Source organism: Chelonia mydas, chromosome 4 (assembly GCF_015237465.2).
Source record: "Chelonia mydas isolate rCheMyd1 chromosome 4, rCheMyd1.pri.v2, whole genome shotgun sequence".
Taxonomy (NCBI): Eukaryota; Metazoa; Chordata; order Testudines; family Cheloniidae; genus Chelonia; species Chelonia mydas.
In genome coordinates, this window is record NC_057852.1 from 51,232,664 (window position 1) to 51,252,365 (window position 19,702).

Sequence of the window (19,702 nt, forward strand, 5' to 3'; positions counted from 1 at the left end):
AGGTTTTGACACCAGTTTGCCCTGTTACTCTAGGTTAGATGTAGTCATGTTGCCTACATTAGTGGAGTTCCAGGAATTCTGTTTCCGGAAATATCATTTCTACCTGCTCAGACAGCTATTTGTGCTTCCATCACCTAGTTACAAACAATAAGGAGCTAAGGGCCCGGGATACCTTTGATCTGATTCCCCTGGAGAAGGCCCAGCCCATACAGATTAATATTATAGTATTTTTATTTCCTCTTGTGGTCAAAACCAGGAAGTGCAAAAGTGCTTGCAAATTCAAACAAAAGAAAAAGTTAAGTATACTTTTTATTCAAAGTTCAGTAAATGTCTGGTTCAGTCCAGGGGATAGATGAAAGTTTAGGTAATTCTGTATTTAAACTTGTTCAACAATCCTTACCAGAGTATCTTTACAGAAAGACCTTATAGAATATAACAATGGTGAAACCAACAGAAATTAAACAAGACTGTATTGAAATTGCTGTAAAAATCTCTAGAATTTAAACAGAGAATAATAGTCTGTCTATGGGATTTAAACCATCCTTTAGAATGTAATAGCTATTATCCCTGCCATAAAATTTTATGAGACAATTTAAAAATTCTATTGAGAGGTTATTATTGTCTGTTAAATTCCACAAGGGAGCTGCATCTCTGAAAAGAAAAATATTTTCTCAGTGTTGTGACTCAGACACAATATCACAGATTGTGCTGGATCAAACTGCCAGCAAGCAAATGCCAAAACTATCTTGTTAACAAAGGTTCTGTGCTGGTTAAGGGAGGGTTGCTTCTTGTACACATTTACTGCTCCAGCACCCACCCTCATACATGTGGGTTTAATGGCTTAGCAGACACTCAGGGCCTGATTCTCTTCTCATGTACATGTCACTCTATTAACTTCAACTGAGTTACTTCTAATTTACACAGGAGTAAGTTTGCATCAGGTTGTTTGTACAGCTATAGATCAACCATCAGACCAGATCTTTTGAGTATCCACACACAACTTCCTTCTTCAATTCCAGTGCTCTCTTCCAGAGCCTTACCTAATCTTTTTCACACAGACCTCTTTGTAATTCTCTTAAAGACAGAGTGAATGTTAGCTGCACCACTATAATTTTTACATCCCTGCTTTTCCTAAATTGTGCCTGCAATAAATACTGTGGCTTAATGAGCATTTATATGCTCTCATTTTTCTGTGGATTGTGCTAACAGCTGCAGGCCACAAATAAGAGAGCAGAGGGTCAAAGTAACAATACACTTTGCATTGTATTGCAAATGTGAAGAAAAGTTGGCAAAGTACATACACTTTGTGCACTTCTCTTGCTTTCAGTAATAGGTAGAAAGAGAATGTATCCCTTGCAAACAAGGGATAGTAGCTGACTGTGTGCGGATAGAAGTAGGAAAATTACCACCAGCGCATCCCGTAGCTCTAAATAGGTTGCAGTATGCCATTGTCCAACCTATGGTTTAAGCCCTGTTAGCAACCACCATGTTTAAACATTGTGGGTGTTACTAGCATGATTTCCCTGACCTGTGTAGAAAGTAGTATTTTTTCCTGACATGGCTTTATAACACAGGTCTAACATGGTTCTCGGGGTGGGGGGAGGAGGGGAAAATATCCCTGAATGCACTGGTTAGAGAAAGTGCATGTGAAAGTCACATTTAAACATAACCGTTGCTAGCACAGTTTAATCCATATCACACAGAATTGAAATGTCCCTTGGATTTGTAATACTGTGGCTGAAATGATATATGGGAGCAGGAAATGTTTATTCTTTATTGTGGCTGCTCCACTAGTCTGTGGTTTTCACAACCCTGCAGACTTTCAGAGGAAAAAGGGCACAGCTGAGGAATGTGTGTGTAACTTTTCTGACTCCTTAGAAGTCACTCCTTAGAACATAAATACATATTGGGTGGCTAATTCTTTCTACAATAACAACCAATTCGTTCACAGCCATAGGAGTCAGAAATAAAACTCTACACAGAATTTCAGCAATGTAGTTCTGATAACTACAAGTTATAACAAGTAAGCCCCCATAGTTATTTCTGAGAATTCCTGATTCAAGGATGGTTTGACTTTATTCTCATGCACAGTTTATATTTATTTGGGTGTGGGACAGGCTATGACGATAATGAACGTTCTCGTGACATCACCAGGATGTTGACACATTTTAAACAAACTTTGGGTTCAGAGTGACTTAGCATTATTATTGCTTTTAGCCAACTCAGTCTGTACTAGAATTTGGATCCTTGCCCATTTTTATGGAAGTATGGAAGTGAGGTCAAATAAAGCATGTGCACTGTGATTAGCTTGCTGCATGAGAGGAAGTGAGTCTTACTAAGGCCAGGCAGATTTCAAATGACCTACATTTATTTTATGTAGGTGAATTGTCATAACTATATAGATAGATTGAGCTACTCACAGAAATAGTTCAAATAGATTTCAAGGGACTAACTTACTATAATCAATTTGAATATGATAACTGATTTAACTGATTAAAATTGTGGGTTTGGTTTGACATAAAGACACATATATATATTATACTTTAAGGCTCCAACAGCATATACACCTGTAGCAAAAGTCACAAAACAACACAATAAGGCAGATTCTTGGCCCAAGTTAAGTACTTACAGACTTAAAGCTGCTTTACATGGGCAGCTGGGGAATCTCCTGTTTTAGAGTAATATCCAAGTGTTATAAAGCTGCCATAGCCAGCTCTAAATTTCCCACACCTTCACAGGGGGGAAAATGTAGGGGCATGAGCAGAGCACATGGTTCTCTGGTGAGCCATGGCCAGCTGAACAGTACTTTAGTGATATGTTTACATCACAGGGTAAGCCCAGGGGTCAAACTCAGGCTCAAGTCTAATCCCCCTTCCTTCTACACACAAATCATGCTGACCCAGGGCTTGGACCCAGGGTCTCAGGATCCCACAGTGGTGGAACATCCCAGCCTGAGTCAAGCTGGGACCCAGCATTTAGCCCTATTGCTTTGCATTGCAGATGTAGCCCCACTGGACTCATGTTCTAGGAGTCCATCAAAAATATCTCACAATTCCACGTGCTGACTGCCTTTGTCCTCTGAACAGTCAAGTTTGGTGAAGAGTCAAGTCTTCCCAAACTGCACCATGAACAAAGGGCTAGAGTGGACACATTTTGGGATGGTAATTAGACTCGGGTTTGCAAAATGCTGGGTAGGCACTGAAGCCCCATTTTGGGACCCAGGTTTCAATAATTCCTAACCTGGGGTTACAAATGAGTGTAGATGCTCAGCCCCTAGGTTATCAAAACCAGGGTCTGCTACCTCAAATTCCGATAACCCTGGATTACACTGTAGTGTAGACATACCCGAGGAGACTATTCCTGTCTCTCCTCAGGGAGGTAGAAAGATAGTTTAGAACTACCTTTGCATCCCTCCTCAATTATTCCAAGACAGAGTTCACTTCCACAAATCTAAGTAGGCAGCCAACACATGATACACTGCAAGTTCAAAAGGTAGGTCCTTTAGAGTATTTTTAAATATGATGTGTGGGTATCAGCACTATTAGTGACATCAGTGAGCCTGGCAGGCTTTGCAGAAGAATTGAAATCAAGTTGCTGAATTTTTATGAAAACCAGTCCATTTTAAATCATTTTTCTTAAAAATATCTTGAAACCAAATAATCAGTGCTGGCAAACGAAATAGAACCAGTAAGTGTCCTGCAGCAGAAATATTTTTAAAAAAATAACCAAAAAAACCGCACCATACACATTTCTGTCCCCCTCATATCTGAGGTTTCTCTTTGTATTTGAAACTGCATTGACAGTGGACAGAGAAGGTAAATAGAACCCTCAGCACACTTACCGTATTATAAGCAGTTCCACCCAGACTCTAACAAAAGCCGGTAACGGGCCAAACGCCTCTAGGATATAAGTGTAGTGGCCACCGGATTTCTTGATACATGTTCCCAATTCAGCATAGCACAGTGCACCTATGGAAATGTATTTAAAATTGAAATGTTGTATCATAAGACATAACCAATAATGTTTATTCAAAACTTTTGTGATACATGAGCATTAGGAACAGACTAAACAATAGAGCAAGTTATTTACTGAGTAATTATTTCTGACAAGTTTTGACATATTTCTTCAAATAAGTTATTTGTAAATACATTTTGCATTAGTTCAGTTAGCCCTGTAAGTGGCCAAATATTTGTGTGTAATTTATTCAATTACATTTTTCTGTAACCCACTGAATAGGTAATTTGCTAATACAGTTTCTCATTACTCAACCAGATCTAGCAAACAGACAGATGAAAGTGCTTTGTCATGCTAGCTTGTCTGGCTACCTACCAAACAATGACAAAAGGTGTGTCTACACTTGGAGAGGGGTGGGTGATTCCCAGCTCAAGGACACATACTCATACTAGGTCTCATCAAGCTAGCACGCTAAAAACAGAGTATAGCCATGGCAGAACAAGCAATGGGAGGGAACGAGATCTTTGACAATGAGCCCCTCCCAACGTTCATTCTGCTGTGGCTACATTTGGTTGTTAGCATTCTAGCTAGTACATCTCTTGGGAATCCCCCCACAGCTTCAAAAGTAGACATATTCAAAGCCTTGTCACTAGGAAATATCATCGGTTTAGTCTCTGCTGAGATTACAAGGGCCTGGAAACTGTACTACACATTCACTGCTAGTTTTGAGGCACATTGATGGAGCAATGTCAGGAAGTGTGCACTGTTGATTCAAGACTTCACTCTCCAGGACTATTGATGTGTTGTGTACTAGCGCCACCCCCACTCCTCAAATTAAGTTGTTCAGTGCTTGCACATTACTGCATTTCTTCCTAGCTCTGGGAAGCTTCATGGGTTTCTGTATTGCCAGATGACTTCACATTTCCCTAGTAAGAGGAATCTTTCATTCTTCAATATGTTTACACTGGATCAAATAAAAAGAAAACCAGTGTTGTGTTATTACTTTAGGAGGTCTGGTCATGCAAAAGTCATTTAGTCCACTGTGGAGGGACTGTACAGCACAATGATGACCCTCAGAAAGCTCCCTGAGGTAGCCACATACACAATATGCATCCTCAGCCTTATGGAGCAGCATGCTAGAAAAACAATGGACCTGTATTAAATATTCTTAGCCATGTACCATCCCTCCAGTCTTTGTGTCTGCTGGGGTGTTTAATAGGCCATCACACAATTACAAAGCCAATAGATTCTCACCTCCGTATATGGACAGCATCAGGCAAGGAGAGATTTACCAGCACTAACAAATGCAGTCAACCCATTCATTAGTGTGTGCACAGTGTTTGAGCAACCTTTGGGAATCAATGATAAAGTGATATGGTGTCTAGTGTTATGATCAATAAAATATATGCAGTTATCAATTATGTGTTCCCTAATTAATTTATGCCACTGTAATTATAAGATATAAAGCACATTTGTCAAAAAACCAACATACAGCACCTTAAATGTCCAGGGTTATGCAGAGACATGCATACATCTGCTATAGCTATTGCAATACAAAAACCACCAAATAATACATCATTTAGAGATGGATTTGTAATTCAAAGGGCTTCCATTCTGTTCTTATTCTGACAGCAGCCCATTAAATCATACATTTTAATGAAGAATATCAGGCATATCTCATTTCTTTGGTAGATAAAGTTGGGTAAATTTTATTTAAGATTATTCAGGGTACCTGATAATCTACTTAGAGTCACATTTAATGAACCCATTGGGCAGATTTTCTCTTGCCAAGTGCATCTGGAGAGATACAATATAGAATCAGTCTGAGGTAACTACTGTAATGTTGCAATACATGTTTCACAGAGACCCTCACTGATCAAATAGGTGAACTTTGTATAAGATTTTATCACAGTATGTAGTGTAGGGGAAATCTCCATAATTTACTACACTTTAATCACTTGCTCATATAACACTCACCTAAATTAAAATGTACAGTGCTATGTTGAGGCGAGTTCTATCTCTAGTTTAATCTAAAACCCAGCGTCTCCTAACTAGGTTCCAAGTTATGTGTCAGCTCTCACTTCACTTGTAGAGGAGGATTTCGGTCAAGGCAGAACCTCCAAAGTTCCACAGTAGATTTTTGTTGTGCATGGGACTTTGGCATCAAAATAAGAAGTTTAGCTTCTGATCAAAATTGATCCTAACTTTCTTCAACTGTACATTTAGCTAGGGCCTTATGTTCCTTCTTAAGAGATGATGCCTCTTTTAAGTCCACAACCAGTTTACACAGGGTGACATTTACATGGTCTTAAGCAGATGTGTGTTACTCAGTGCTTGCTCTCAAGACCACCTGCCAGAAAACAAGTAGGCTGCCAGAAAATCTACGGCAGCAGTCAAAACTCTCAGTCAAAACTAACACTCTTAGTAAGTGTTAGCTGCTAAGTTCCATAACTTTTTGCGACATGGTCTTTCATAATGATATTGTGAATTGGTGAATAAAGTGAAAAAAACTAACAAAGTTTTCTCTCACCCACTCTTGCCAATAAATATTTTGTCCAGCAGAAGCTATTCAATTCAGAGCTTAATCTAGTCAGTGGGGAACTGGATCAAGCTGTCTGTACATTTCACAGGTGTTCAGACTGATTGGCTCATATCCCCAAGAGCCAGCACCTTGCAAGCGTGCTGTAAATGAACCATTACAGCTAGAACAAAAAGTCACAAATGAAACAAAGGATACTTCCTCTCCTATTACTTTAGGGACTCATAAGAAACATTATTTGGTCTTATAATATTTTTTAAAAGGTACAGTTTTGTGTCACAATGCTTGTGAAAGAGATAATGGCAAATGCATAGTACTGTACCATTTACAGACATTATCAAATAACAAAAAATATTGGTAGCCTTATTGGTCCTCACATATCAGATTGGTCTTTGATATCCAATAGCAGGGGGGAAAAATCCACCAGCTGCCCCCCAGGATCAATTATAAACTTTCACCAACTTACCAAACAGTGAGAGGATACCACACACCGTCCAGAGAATCAAGGACATTCCCACACTGCCTGTGTTCTTTAGGATCCCTTTGGGAGAGATGAAGATTCCTGCTCCAATGATAGTGCCAATTATAATGGATACCCCTCTCAAAAAAGTTACTTTCTTCTTCAGCGCCACTTTTTCTTCTTGGGCTGGCTCTTTTCTGTCCAGAGAGGGCAACCTGCCAATAGATTGCTCCTGCAAAGAGCTTCCATTAGGGATTGTGGAGAGAGCAGGTTTCCTAAACATGCTACAGTGCCACCACACACTCAAGACAAACGAAATAAAAAACTTTCTGGCAAGCACTCAAAGTTTCCTCTCCTCAATCTTTGTGCTCTCTTTCTAATTGCTCTCACTCTCTTTCTCTGCCTTTTGTTACCTTTCAAGCTGCTCCTGCACACAGGTATAACACTCTGAAGTGTATTTTAATATTCACTGCTGTATAAATACTACTTAGTAACACCTGTCCTTTCACGTTGTTAGCCGGTGCTGCCCTCTCATTGGAAACCAGCTCAGCTTCCTCATGGACTTGTATTTAAGCTCCTGTCATACCAAATTAGTCTGCTGAATGATGATGCAAATTCTCCAGGTTTGCATCAGCCATAAGAAAAGGCTCTGGCATTACTCAGCATTTTCAAATAGTAACAGCATGTTGCACAACTGATTTGAGCTTCTTAGGACGAACAAAGCTCTCACTTGAAAGAAAGTTTAACCAATCAGAAGGTAGTATATTACTGTCAACACACTCCCATATATTTAAAGGAACTCATAGTGAGAGACACACAAGCCTGATTTAAAACACAAAGTTCTTTAGCCAGAAAGAAAAAAAAAAATCAAATAGGATGTGTCACCTTTGGTTCTATTCCAATTTTTTTCCCCAAAAGTCTTTTAAACTAATATAGGTTTTGTGTGTTTAAACATTTCTTTTTTAGTTGGTTCGTTTCTCCCAAATCTATCCCTTACCTGGAAATGTAGACAAAGACTACATACCTTTACATAAAGACTACATATAAACCTTTTGCTACCTTGTGTTGCCTACCAACAACCAAATCAGACTAGTGAAAAATCTAGGTTATTTCCACAGTACAGTAATTCTCTCACATGTACGGAGTTTCTGGGGTATTTGTAAATAACACACAAATGAAAATACCCCTTCAAGTCATGTAAGCACTCTTGCTAATATTTACAGCAAATTCTTTTAAGATATGATCAAATGATATCAACATTTCAGAGCACTGAATCGTCACATCACAATGTCTCAGAAACCAGAAACACCATCTGATTTGCATGTCACAATAGTGCAGGCATGGCCAAACTGTGGCTCGTGAGCCGCATTTGTCTCTTTTACAGTTAAAGTGTGGCTCACAGAGCCCCTCTCCCCTGCAATCCCTCTATTCTCCACCTAACAGACTCAGCGAGGGGAGCTTGGGGCTTTTGTCTTGCGGCGGGGTGGTGGGACTAGGGACTTCCGTACTGCAGAGAGGGGAGTCTAGCCCTCCAGGGAGGGTTGTGGCTGTCAAACTTCTGAAGACTATTATATGCAGCTTGGAGGGTCAGTAAGTTTGGCCACTCCAGCAGTTGTGCTTTCCTGAGCGGATGAACTAATCTGTACTTAGATTTCTTGCTAATTCAGCCTAGTTACTTGATTTCAAACCAAAACAGTAAAGTAAAGTAAAATAAAAAAGAAGCTTTCATAAAAAAATCCATAGTCCTTGAGCACTTACAACCTCATCACGGGACAGCCCGTACAGTATATGCCAAAGGAAAAAAATCCTATGTAGCATAACCACTGCAGCTGCTCATGGCTTTGGGGTCAATCAGCATAATGAGAAGTAGTTATTGCCTTGCATGCTCCCTTTACTGTTATTGCTTAATTAGCTCCGAATAGGGGGGAAAGATATTAGCTAAACATTTTGTCATTTCAGAAGGCGGCACTGAGCTCTAAGCACAACTTCTGTGCTTTTAAGTGTATTTTGGAAACAGTAAATATTAGAGTCTCATAACAGTGCTTAATCATAACAGTGCTGTTTATACTGCAGTAGTAAAAGCTGAGTCAATGCTTTTAAAACCCCATATTTTCAGGGGTTATAACTTGTCTATAATAATTTGCACTGTGATAAAACTAGGCATAAAAGGCCTGACTGCTTTTAATCTACAGAGGAACAAACACAAATAGTTTTTAGCATTTGGATATATATTTGTACAGCTATAATATTTTTAAAGGGCTTATTTCTTCCTCCATACCCTTCCCTGTGTTCAACAGCAGCTCATTTGATTTCTCCTCTGGTTTATGCTTCTCTTCAGCGCACCATTGGATCAGGCCCCATAAGACAGCGTAATGTTTCTTTGTCCAAAGAGTATTGCATGCCACTCACATATGAGCTAGAGGAATTGCTACAGAATAATTCAAGGTGTTCCCTCTTCTTGCCGTACCTGCAGTCCTCCCAGCACCTGAAGTGAGTGACCTGATCCACAAACCAAGCCAGGTCAAAGCATTAGCCACAAATCTGTGCTGGTCTGATGAACTTAAAATGAATTTTAAAAGGCTGTGTACTGAACAATCACCAGCAGAGGCGGTCAGGAAATTTTTTACAAAATGGTTTTCAGTCAGAACATGTCAACATGCCAAATCTAAAACTTTTCTAGCGAATGTGCCAATTTCAACAAAACTTTTGTCAAGAATTGGTTTCTTAAGTCCAGGAAGGAATTTCTGATCAAAACAAGAGAGAGAGAAAGAGCACCCTGGATTAGCTAATAGCCTGATGATTAAGGCAGTCACCTAAGATGTGGAAGACTGAGGCTCAAGTCCTTGCTCTGCCAGAGTCAAACAAAGGGCAATATTTATTTGACCGTGGCTCTTCTAGCCAGTAGGAACCTAGCCACTAACATTGACTCCAGCAGTTCATAGACTCCTGCTTAGCTCAAGAGGGGTCGGCAGGGGTGGTCTTTGCACTACCCTGATACAGAGCCCATGTTGAAGGCTGATTTAAATTATATGGGTTGTCAGTAGCCCCAAAAGAGCAATATAACTGCCGGGATTCAATGGTCATAGAAGCATTCTAGCCATGCTCCCATCTCTGACTGTACATCAATAAAGGTTCACCATTCACAGGAGTGATCATCCTGTGGCTGACATGTGTGAGTTAGGGCAGTGGTTTTCAACCTTTTTCATTTGTGGACCCCTAAACAATTTCTAACAGAGGTTCAGAACCCTTTGGAAATTCAACCTGTGATCCGTAGACCCCTACCCTGGAAGAGTTAGACTGAAAACTGACTGAACAGAATTCAACTATAAATGTTGCATGTGCTCACCATGGAATTTGATGCAGTGTGAGAAAGGGCACTAAATTGTGGGCTTCTATGGTAATGACAACACTTCCAGGTTTTGACCTGTAGGGGGGTATTCACATATTTTTGATTGATCAGAAAAACAGAATGCCTTTTCTGGGATCTGAAACTTTATCATCATAGTCACCTTTTGCAGACCCCTTAGGCATAGTCTGTGAACCCCCCAGCGTTCCATGGACTACAGGTTGACAACCACTGAGTTAGGGCAATACTATACATAATTACAGCACAAAGTGGCCACATACTCAGTTTTCACCAAAAATATATAGATACTGATTGGTTTGGGTTTATTTTTAATTAAGCTTTCAGGTGATTTTCTATTTTTCTTTACCAAAGCCTTCACTTTTGAAGATTTTCCAGTAACAGCATTTATAACCTGTGTTTAGATTGTGGTTCCCCAAATACTGTATCAGCATTTGGGGAGTTATTAGAGCCAGAGTAATTTAGAGTAGCCTATGGAATGATCTAACTGAATGCCAGTGGACCAGTCTGGTGCACAGTCAGCCCCAGAGTAGTGGAGTATTTCAAGATGTCTTAAAGTCATGTTTGCATGCCCTCCAGAGCAGTATAGTGCACTCCTTAGCTGCAATATTCTATATTCTTATATGTCCATACCACACCTACCACATTTTGAGGGCTCCTGTTATATAAACAGTAACTAACAACAACAGCACCTCAATGAGGACACACAAGGCGAAGTTTGATTTTGAGCCTCTAAATTGGCCCAGGCAGCAAACAACCCGGGGAATCAGGAACAGGCGAACTATTCCTATGCCTATTTCATTCACATACTGTGCTTCCCAAATTTTGAAGTCCAAATTTCATTTTATATTTTTGCAGCCAATAACAAAATATACATGTCTCTTACTGCCCTTACTCTTACAATTACATGATACATCATTGAAGGAAATACCTTTTATATTATACTTCTATTTCATCTTTTATACTGGCCTAGTGGGTGGGGAAAAAGCTGTCAATGTGATATATCTTGATTTTAGTTAGGCTTTTGACTGAGTCCCACTTGATAGTCACTTAACCAAACTAAAGAAATATGATCTAGAGAAATTGATATAAGGTTGGTGCAAAATTAGTTGAAAGGTCAGACCCAAAGAGTATGGTTCCCTCTCATACCGGGCGGACGTATCTAGTGGAGTCCTGGGTCTGGTACTGTTCAATATTATCATTAATTACTTGGATAATGGAGTGGAGAGTATGCTTATAAAATGTGCAGATGACACCAAGCTGGAAGGGGTTTCAAGCACTTTGTAGGACAGGATTAGAATTCAAAAGGACCTTGACAAATTAGAGAATTGGTCTGAGATCAAAATGAAGTTCAATAAAAATAAGTGCAAAATACTTCAAGTAGGAAAGAAAAATCAAATGCACAATTGCAAAATGTGGAATAACTGGCTAGATGGTAATACTGAAGAAAAGAATCTGGGGTTATAGTAGATCACAACATGAATATGAATCAACAATGTGATGCAGTTGCAAAAAAGGCTAATATTATTCTGGGGTGTATTAACGGAGTGTTCTAAGTAAGACAAGAAGGGTAATTGTCCTGATCTGCTCAGAGGGAGTGCTCAGAGGGAGTATTATGCTCAGTTCTGGGCACAGCACTATAAGAAAGATAAGGACAAATTGGGGAGAGTCAAAATTATAAAAGGTTAAGAAAACCTGACCTATGAGGAACGATTAAAAAAACTGGACATGTTCAGTCTTGAGAAAAGAAGACCATGGGGGGACCTGATAACAGTCATCAAATATGTTAAGGATTGTTATAAAGAGGCTGGTGATCAATTGTTCTCTATGTCCACTGAAGGTAGGACAAGCAGTAATCATCTTAATCTGCAGTGAGATTTAGGTTAGATATTAGTAAAGATTTTCTAACTATAAGAATAGTTAAACTCTGGAATAGGCTTCTAAGGGAGGTTGTGGAATCCCTTCATTGGAGATTTTTAAGAATAGGTTAGACAAACACCTGTCAGGAATGGTCTAGGTATATTTAGTCCTGCCACAGGAGGTCCACTCCAGCCCTATATTTCTATGATTCCCGTCTCCTTCCCTGTAATCTCTGATTAATGTTTACTGTTTAGGAGAGAATACACAATCAATTATTACGCTCTTGGCTTCACATTTTTCCACGTATTTGTCTTGCTTATCTTGCATTTGCTTCAGCCAAGATTGTGACTTGTGCACATGCAAAGAAGTGAGATTTAGAACCCTCCTTAAACCCTCCATAGGCTGAGAATTATTCCCTCCTGAGATGCTCCAGGGGTAATACAGCAATGTGCCATCCCTCATCATAGGCTATAGCCTGTGAGTTTGGGACACAGTCTAGTCCTTTGACTAATCTGCAGTTTCATTGTTAGATAGCATAGTCAGATAATAAAAATTCTCCTACACACAGGTAAGAGTAAATATCACAGGGGCCCTTTTTAATGCTTAAGTCCTCTGACAACCCAACTATTGAAGCTTGTAAGTATTTCATCTAGTACATGTCACACTTCTTCAAGAATATCTGAAAATCCTGAAATGCAAATAAAGGATTACTCTTGGACACCAATTTTTCTGGAAGTTTGGATGCAGCAAACATCCTTTTCTTAATGTCTGTGCCATTTACAATACTCACATTGGGAGCTATTACATGCCTCACTTCTCACTGCTGTCCGTTATAAAAAGGAAAGAAAGTCAGCAAAATGTAGGAACAATTCTTCTTCACAATTCACACTCTGAGTACTTGAAGCTATTACCTTCATCCACTTTGGCAAACATTTGTTAGTCCTTTTTTGCAAATTTTCTGCCCTCTGAGCCTATTTTCAAGGATGGTGTCCCTAGCCTCTGTTTGGGAATGGGCGACAGGGGATGGATCACTTGATGATTTCCTGCTCTTTTCATTCCCCCTGGGGCACCTGGCATTGGCCACTGTCGGAAAGCAGGAGACTGGGCTAGATGGACCTTTGGTCTGACCCAGTATGGCCATTCTTATGTTCTTATGATAGCAGGAAACAATGACAGACACATTACTACTGCCTGTTAGCTCACATTGTTCGCCAGAGCTATCCTGATTCAGATGTGGCCACCTGGAGCATCTTCTGCTGACAGTTTTCATTTGAACTGTTCTAAGTGAACCAAGGATTATGGCATCACTGCACAAACACAACACTATATGCAGCCACATTTTCCAGGGAGCTCATCTCTTCAGACTACATATGGTTTACATTGCTTATCACTCAAAACATTCACACAGCCCCTTAATTCATACAGGGATTTTTTTGTTGATTTGTTTGGGTTTTAGTTTTGTTTTTTTAAGGCAGGATCTTCTTCATCAAGTTGCTGAAATTTTTTTACACCAATGAAACATTCTTCCAAAAGAGACATTCTGAAAATAAGAGTTCACCCCGAGTGGCAATGGGAAAGATGCACCAGCATTTTCACGTTTTCCATCGGTTTATTCCAAATGGCATATTAATTTCACATCCAAAAGTTTTAATATATAAACTAGACCAACAACATAAAGTAGTTTCCTTCTGAACCTTACCACGAACATTGAAATATTTATAAATATATCTATTTTTATTCTTTTTCAATGAGTTCTTAATCAACAGGCCTGGCAAATCCTATACACACTTTTGCCTAAAATCTTGATTTTTGAAGATGACTAAATTAGAGTCCAATGTGGTTAGTCCTGCACTGAGCTCCTATTGACTTCAACAGCCTTCATGAACAGAAAGATTGCATGATTTGTACAGTGCATTGTCAATTCAAACTTTAGAGAATAGTCTGTTTAAACCTGTTTTGCAGATGTACGTGCAAATGAGGCTATATGAGTCACAGGGTTCACAAATAATGGCACTTATAACTACACTTAAGAAACATTTACATGAATGAGACAAGCCACATATCGCAAAATAAATGACCTAAAATTCAAGTCTGGACTTGTGTTTTCCCCTCTGCATGCCTATGAAAGGCAGGAAATCTGCCTAATTCCTAGGTGTAGTAGGCACACCTTGTTCCTCCTACTAGGTGATTTGTGTAACATTTTATTGCATCAAGTAAACAAAAGAGTCACTAGCCCAGCCTTTTAGGCTCAACACTGCAATTGTTACTGATGTAATTCAGACATAAAAGGGAAGCTGAGCACATGTGAAAAGGCAAGGAAATCCCCAGTCTCTTCAATATTGGCGGTGTGGGGATGACTAAGGAAATTTTGTTTAATAAAAGATTTTCCTGTATAATTTAGAGATGTTGCAGGTTTAGATATAGTTCTCTGGGGACATGCTCATTTGATTTAAAAAATCAGAGTAGGCAGGGCCCAATGGCTAAAAAAAATTATTTTAATATTTGTTTCATACTTTGTCACACTTGACAACCTTGGCATTGAAATAGTCAGACTAGGCAAATGTGGGCAGACAAATTTGCTGTTGCTTTTGTCTGTCAGACTGGAACAAGTTTTTAACTTCCAAAAAAACCCTCTGAAAAATCTGAGTCTTCAACGGGAGTTGAGTGTGAATGGCACCTCTCAGGAGGTGCATGGCACCTCAAAAGATCAGACCCTTCTTTTTTTTTTTAAATGAAAGCTTAAAATTAATCCACAAGCTCTTAGAGTTGTGGGCAGACTCTAGCACAAGAGAATCTGTTCTGTGTCCAGAACACCACAGGTATATCTACACTTCAGTTAAAAAGCTGTGGCTGCCCAGCGCCAGCTGACTCAGATTTGCGGATCTCAGGCTAAGAGGCTGTGTAATTGCAGTGTACACATGGAGCCGGGACTCTAGCACCCTGCGAGGAGGGAGCATCCAAACAAGTGACTAAATAAGTTCCTGTTTAAGTACAACGTCTCCGGATTAAACTTTTGCAAAAAATTTTAAAAGACAATAATATCTAGTTTTTGATACTAACAAGACAGCAAAATAATCAAGAGAAGAAATGACACACCCGTACGATTCAGAGAAATTAAAGACAGAGACAATTCAAATATTACTGCATATATTTTAAATATTCAATCTAAGTAACTTAATGCTTCAAAAAAATGCATATCCAACCAGCAGATAGAAATCTAACTCAAAGAAGCCTAGACCTCCAAGCTGGGCCACACAAAATTAGTCAACACTTCTGAAAATATGGCTTCATGTGACATTGCAAAGGTTCCAGAGAAAGGCAGTGGCAGAGCCAGGATTAGTACTCAGAAGTTCCTGATTTCTAGTTCAGTAGGCTTGCTTGTTTAATAACTTTTCTGTTTGCTTTTATTGTTCTTCCAGTAAAGAATCACAGGCCAATTTACACAATCAGATATAACCATGGGACATACCTACTTTACCCTCTATTTGACTTGTCCTGTAAAAGCACAGGATCCATGTAAAATATATTATGGCTCAAATTCATCCCTGAAGTAATCCAACTGAAGTAACTGGAGAACAGTTAATAATATTTATCCACCTCATCGACATGCTGGGAGGTTTAATTCATTCACTTTCTCAATTCACTTACTTCTGTTATTAAAATAATCTGTTAAAAATCTGGTGCCTGTGAAAAGGGGAATTGTCAGCAGTTAAGCAACTCCTGAATTAACTGAGTCTCTATGAAGGGCAGCTATACAGATAATTGCTCTGGATCGAAAGATGTCCATTTTCTTTCTTCCCATTCCTCATTACAACTGTTAAGAAAAGGATGCCATTATTTCCCATAAAATCTATCCACCACCTACTATACATAAGATAGGAAAAATATAACATGTTATAAAAGAGGCTTGTTTTCCCTTTCTACATCACCCCTCTGGCTGGGTTACATTCTTAAAAAGCAGAAAACCACACTGACATCTCAGGTTTCAGAGTAGCAGCAGTGTTAGTCTATATTGACAAAAAGAAAAGGAGGACTTGTGGCACCTTAGAGACTAACCAATTTATTTGAGCACAAGCTTTCGTGAGCTACAGCTCACTTCTTCTGATGCATTCAGTGGAAAATACAGTGGGGAGATTTATATACACAGAAAAAATGAAACCATGGGTGTTACCATACACACTATAAGGAGAGTGATCACTTAAGATGAGCTAATACCAGCAGGAGAGCAGGGGAGCCTTCCTTAGTGCTTTCTTCTCACACTTCTCTTAGGGTATGTCTACACTACGGAATTAGGTCGAATTTATAGAAGTCGGTTTTTTAGAAATCGGTTTTATATATTCAAGTGTGTGTGTCCCCACAGAAAATGCTCTAAGTGCATTAAGTGTATTAACTCGGCAGAGTGCTTCCACAGTACCGAGGCAAGCGTCGACTTCCGGAGTGTTGCACAGTGGGTAGCTATCCCACAGTTCCCGCAGTCTCCGCTGTCCATTGGAATTCTGGGTTGAGATCCCAATGCCTGATGGGGCTAAAACATTGTCGCGGGTGGTTCTGGGTACATATCGTCAGTCCCCCCTTCCCTCCCTCCCTCCGTGAAAGCAAGGGCAGACAATCGTTTCTCGCCTTTTTTCCTGAGTTACCTGTGCAGACGCCATACCATGGCAAGCATGGAGCCCGCTCAGGTAACCGTCACCGTATGTCTCCTGGGTGCTGGCAGACGCGGTACTGCATTGCTACACAGTAGCAGCAACCCATTGCCTTCTGGCAGCAGACGGTGCAATATGACTGGTAGCCGTCATCGTCATGTCCGAGGTGCTCCTGGCCACGTCAGCCAGGAGCGCCTGGGCAGACATGGGTGCAGGGACTAAATTTGGAGTGACTTGAGCAGGTCATTCTCTTTAGTCCTGCAGTCAGTCCTATTGAACCATCTTATGGTGAGCAGGCAGGCGATACAGATTGCTAGCAGTCGTACTGTACCATCTTCTGCCAGACAGGCAAGAGATGAGGATGGCTAGCAGTCGTATTGCACCATCTTCTGCCGAGCAGCCATGAGATGTGGATGGCATGCAGTCCTTCTGCACCGTCTGCTGCCAGCCAAAGATGTAAAAGATAGATGGAGTGGATCAAAACAAGAAATAGACCAGATTTGTTTTGTACTCATTTGCTTCCCCCCCTCCCCTGTCTAGGGGACTCATTCCTCTAGGTCACACTGCAGTCACTCACAGAGAAGGTGCAGCGAGGTAAATCTAGCCATGTATCAATCAGAGGCCAGACTAACCTCCTTGTTCCAATAAGAACAATAACTTAGGTGCACCATTTCTTATTGGAACCCTCCGTGAAGTCCTGCCTGAAATACACCTTGATGTAAAGCCACCCCCTTTGTTGATTTTAGCTCCCTGAAGCCAACCCTGTAAGCCGTGTCCTCAGTCGCCCCTCCCTGCGTCAGAGCAATGGCAAACAATCGTGCATCTGAGTTGAGAGTGCTGTCCAGAGCAGTCACAATGGAGCACTCTGATGGGGCTAAAACATTGTCGCGGGTGGTTCTGGGTACATATTGTCAGGCCCCCGTTCCCTCCCTCCGTCCATGAAAGCAAGGGCAGACAATCGTTTCTCACCTTTTTTCCTGAGTTACCTGTGCAGACGCCATACCACGGCAAGCATGGAGCCCGCTCAGGTAACCGTCACCCTATGTCTCCTGGGTGCTGGCAGACGTGGTACTGCATTGCTACACAGCAGCATCAACCCCTTGCCTTGTGGCAGCAGACGGTGCAGTACGACTGGTAGCCGTCATCATCATGTCCGAGGTGCTCCTGGCCACGTCAGCCAGGAGCGCCTGGGCAGACATGGGCGCAGGGACTAAATTTGGAGTGACTTGAGCAGGTCATTCTCTTTAGTCCTGCAGTCAGTCCTATTGAACCGTCTTATGGTGAGCACGCAGGCGATATGGATTGCTAGCAGTCCTATTGCATCATCTTCTGCCGGGCAGCCATGAGATGCGGATGGCATGCAGTCCTTCTGCACCGTCTGCTGCCAGCCAAAGATGTAAAAGATAGATGGAGTGGATCAAAACAAGAAATAGACCAGATGTGTTTTGTACTCATTTGCTTCCCCCCCCCTCCCCTGTCTAGGGGACTCATTCCTCTAGGTCACACTGCAGTCACTCACAGAGAAGGTGCAGCGAGGTAATCTAGCCATGTATCAATCAGAGGCCAGACTAACCTCCTTGTTCCAATAAGAACAATAACTTAGGTGCACCATTTCTTATTGGAACCCTCCGTGAAGTCCTGCCTGAAATACTCCTTGATGTAAAGCCACCCCCTTTGTTGATTTTAGCTCCCTGAAGCCAACCCTGTAAGCCATGTCGTCAGTCGCCCCTCCCTCCGTCAGAGCAATGGCAGACAATCGTTCCGCGCCTTTTTTCTGTGCGGACGCCATACCAAGGCAAGCATGGAGGCCGCTCAGCTCACTTTGGCAATTAGGAGCACATTAAACACCACACGCATTATCCAGCAGTATATGCAGCACCAGAACCTGGCAGAGCGATACCGGGCGAGGAGGCGACGTCAGCGCGGTCACGTGAGTGATCAGGACATGGACACAGATTTCTCTGAAAGCATGGGCCCTGCCAGTGCATGCATCATGGTGCTAATGGGGCAGGTTCATGCTGTGGAACGCCGATTCTGGGCTCGGGAAACAAGCACAGACTGGTGGGACCGCATAGTGTTGCAGGTCTGGGACGATTCCCAGTGGCTGCGAAACTTTCGCATGCGTAAGGGCACTTTCACGGAACTTTGTGACTTGCTTTCCCCTGCCCTGAAGCACATGAATACCAAGATGAGAGCAGCCCTCACAGTTGAGAAGCGAGTGGCGATAGCCCTGTGGAAGCTTGCAACGCCAGACAGCTACCGGTCAGTTGGGAATCAATTTGGAGTGGCCAAATCTACTGTTGGGGCTGCTGTGATGCAAGTAGCCCACGCAATCAAAGATCTGCTGATATCAAGGGTAGTGACCCTGGGAAATGTGCAGGGCATAGTGGATGACTTTGCTGCAATGGGATTCCCTAACTGTGGTGGGGCCATAGACGGAACCCATATCCCTATCTTGGCACCGGAGCACCAAGCCGCCGAGTACATAAACCGCAAGGGGTACTTTTCAATAGTGCTGCAAGCTCTGGTGGATCACAAGGGACGTTTCACCAACATCAATGTGGGATGGCCGGGAAAGGTACATGACGCTCGCATCTTCAGGAACTCTGGTCTGTTTCAAAAGCTGCAGGAAGGGACTTTATTCCCAGACCAGAAAATAACTGTTGGGGACGTTGAAATGCCTATATGTATCCTTGGGGACCCAGCCTACCCCTTAAGGCCACAGCTCATGAAGTCGTACACAGGCAGCCTGGACAGTAGTCAGGAGCTGTTCAACTACAGGCTGAGCAAGTGCAGAATGGTGATAGAATGTGCATTTGGACGTTTAAAGGTGCGCTGGCGCAGTTTACTGACTCGCTTAGACCTCAGCGAAACCAATATTC

At 41.4% G+C, this 19,702-nt stretch overlaps 1 protein-coding gene across 2 annotated transcripts in view; it reads right to left on the reverse strand.

Annotated features, from left to right (window-relative positions):
- SLC7A11 (solute carrier family 7 member 11) overlaps positions 1-7,563 on the reverse strand; it is an 80,458-nt gene extending 72,895 nt beyond the window's left edge. Inside the window, exons 1-2 of one of the 2 annotated variants that reach the window (XM_007063729.4) lie at positions 6,960-7,562; positions 3,842-3,968 (exon numbers count right to left, since the gene is read on the reverse strand). In XM_007063729.4, the coding sequence (XP_007063791.1) occupies positions 3,842-3,968; positions 6,960-7,236 (404 nt within the window). In that variant the 5' untranslated portion in view covers positions 7,237-7,562. Of the gene's footprint in view, positions 1-3,841; positions 3,969-6,959 lie in introns of both variants that reach the window. The other variant, XM_037897213.2, reaches the window with a different exon arrangement.
- Between the last annotated feature and the right edge of the window lie 12,139 nt (positions 7,564-19,702).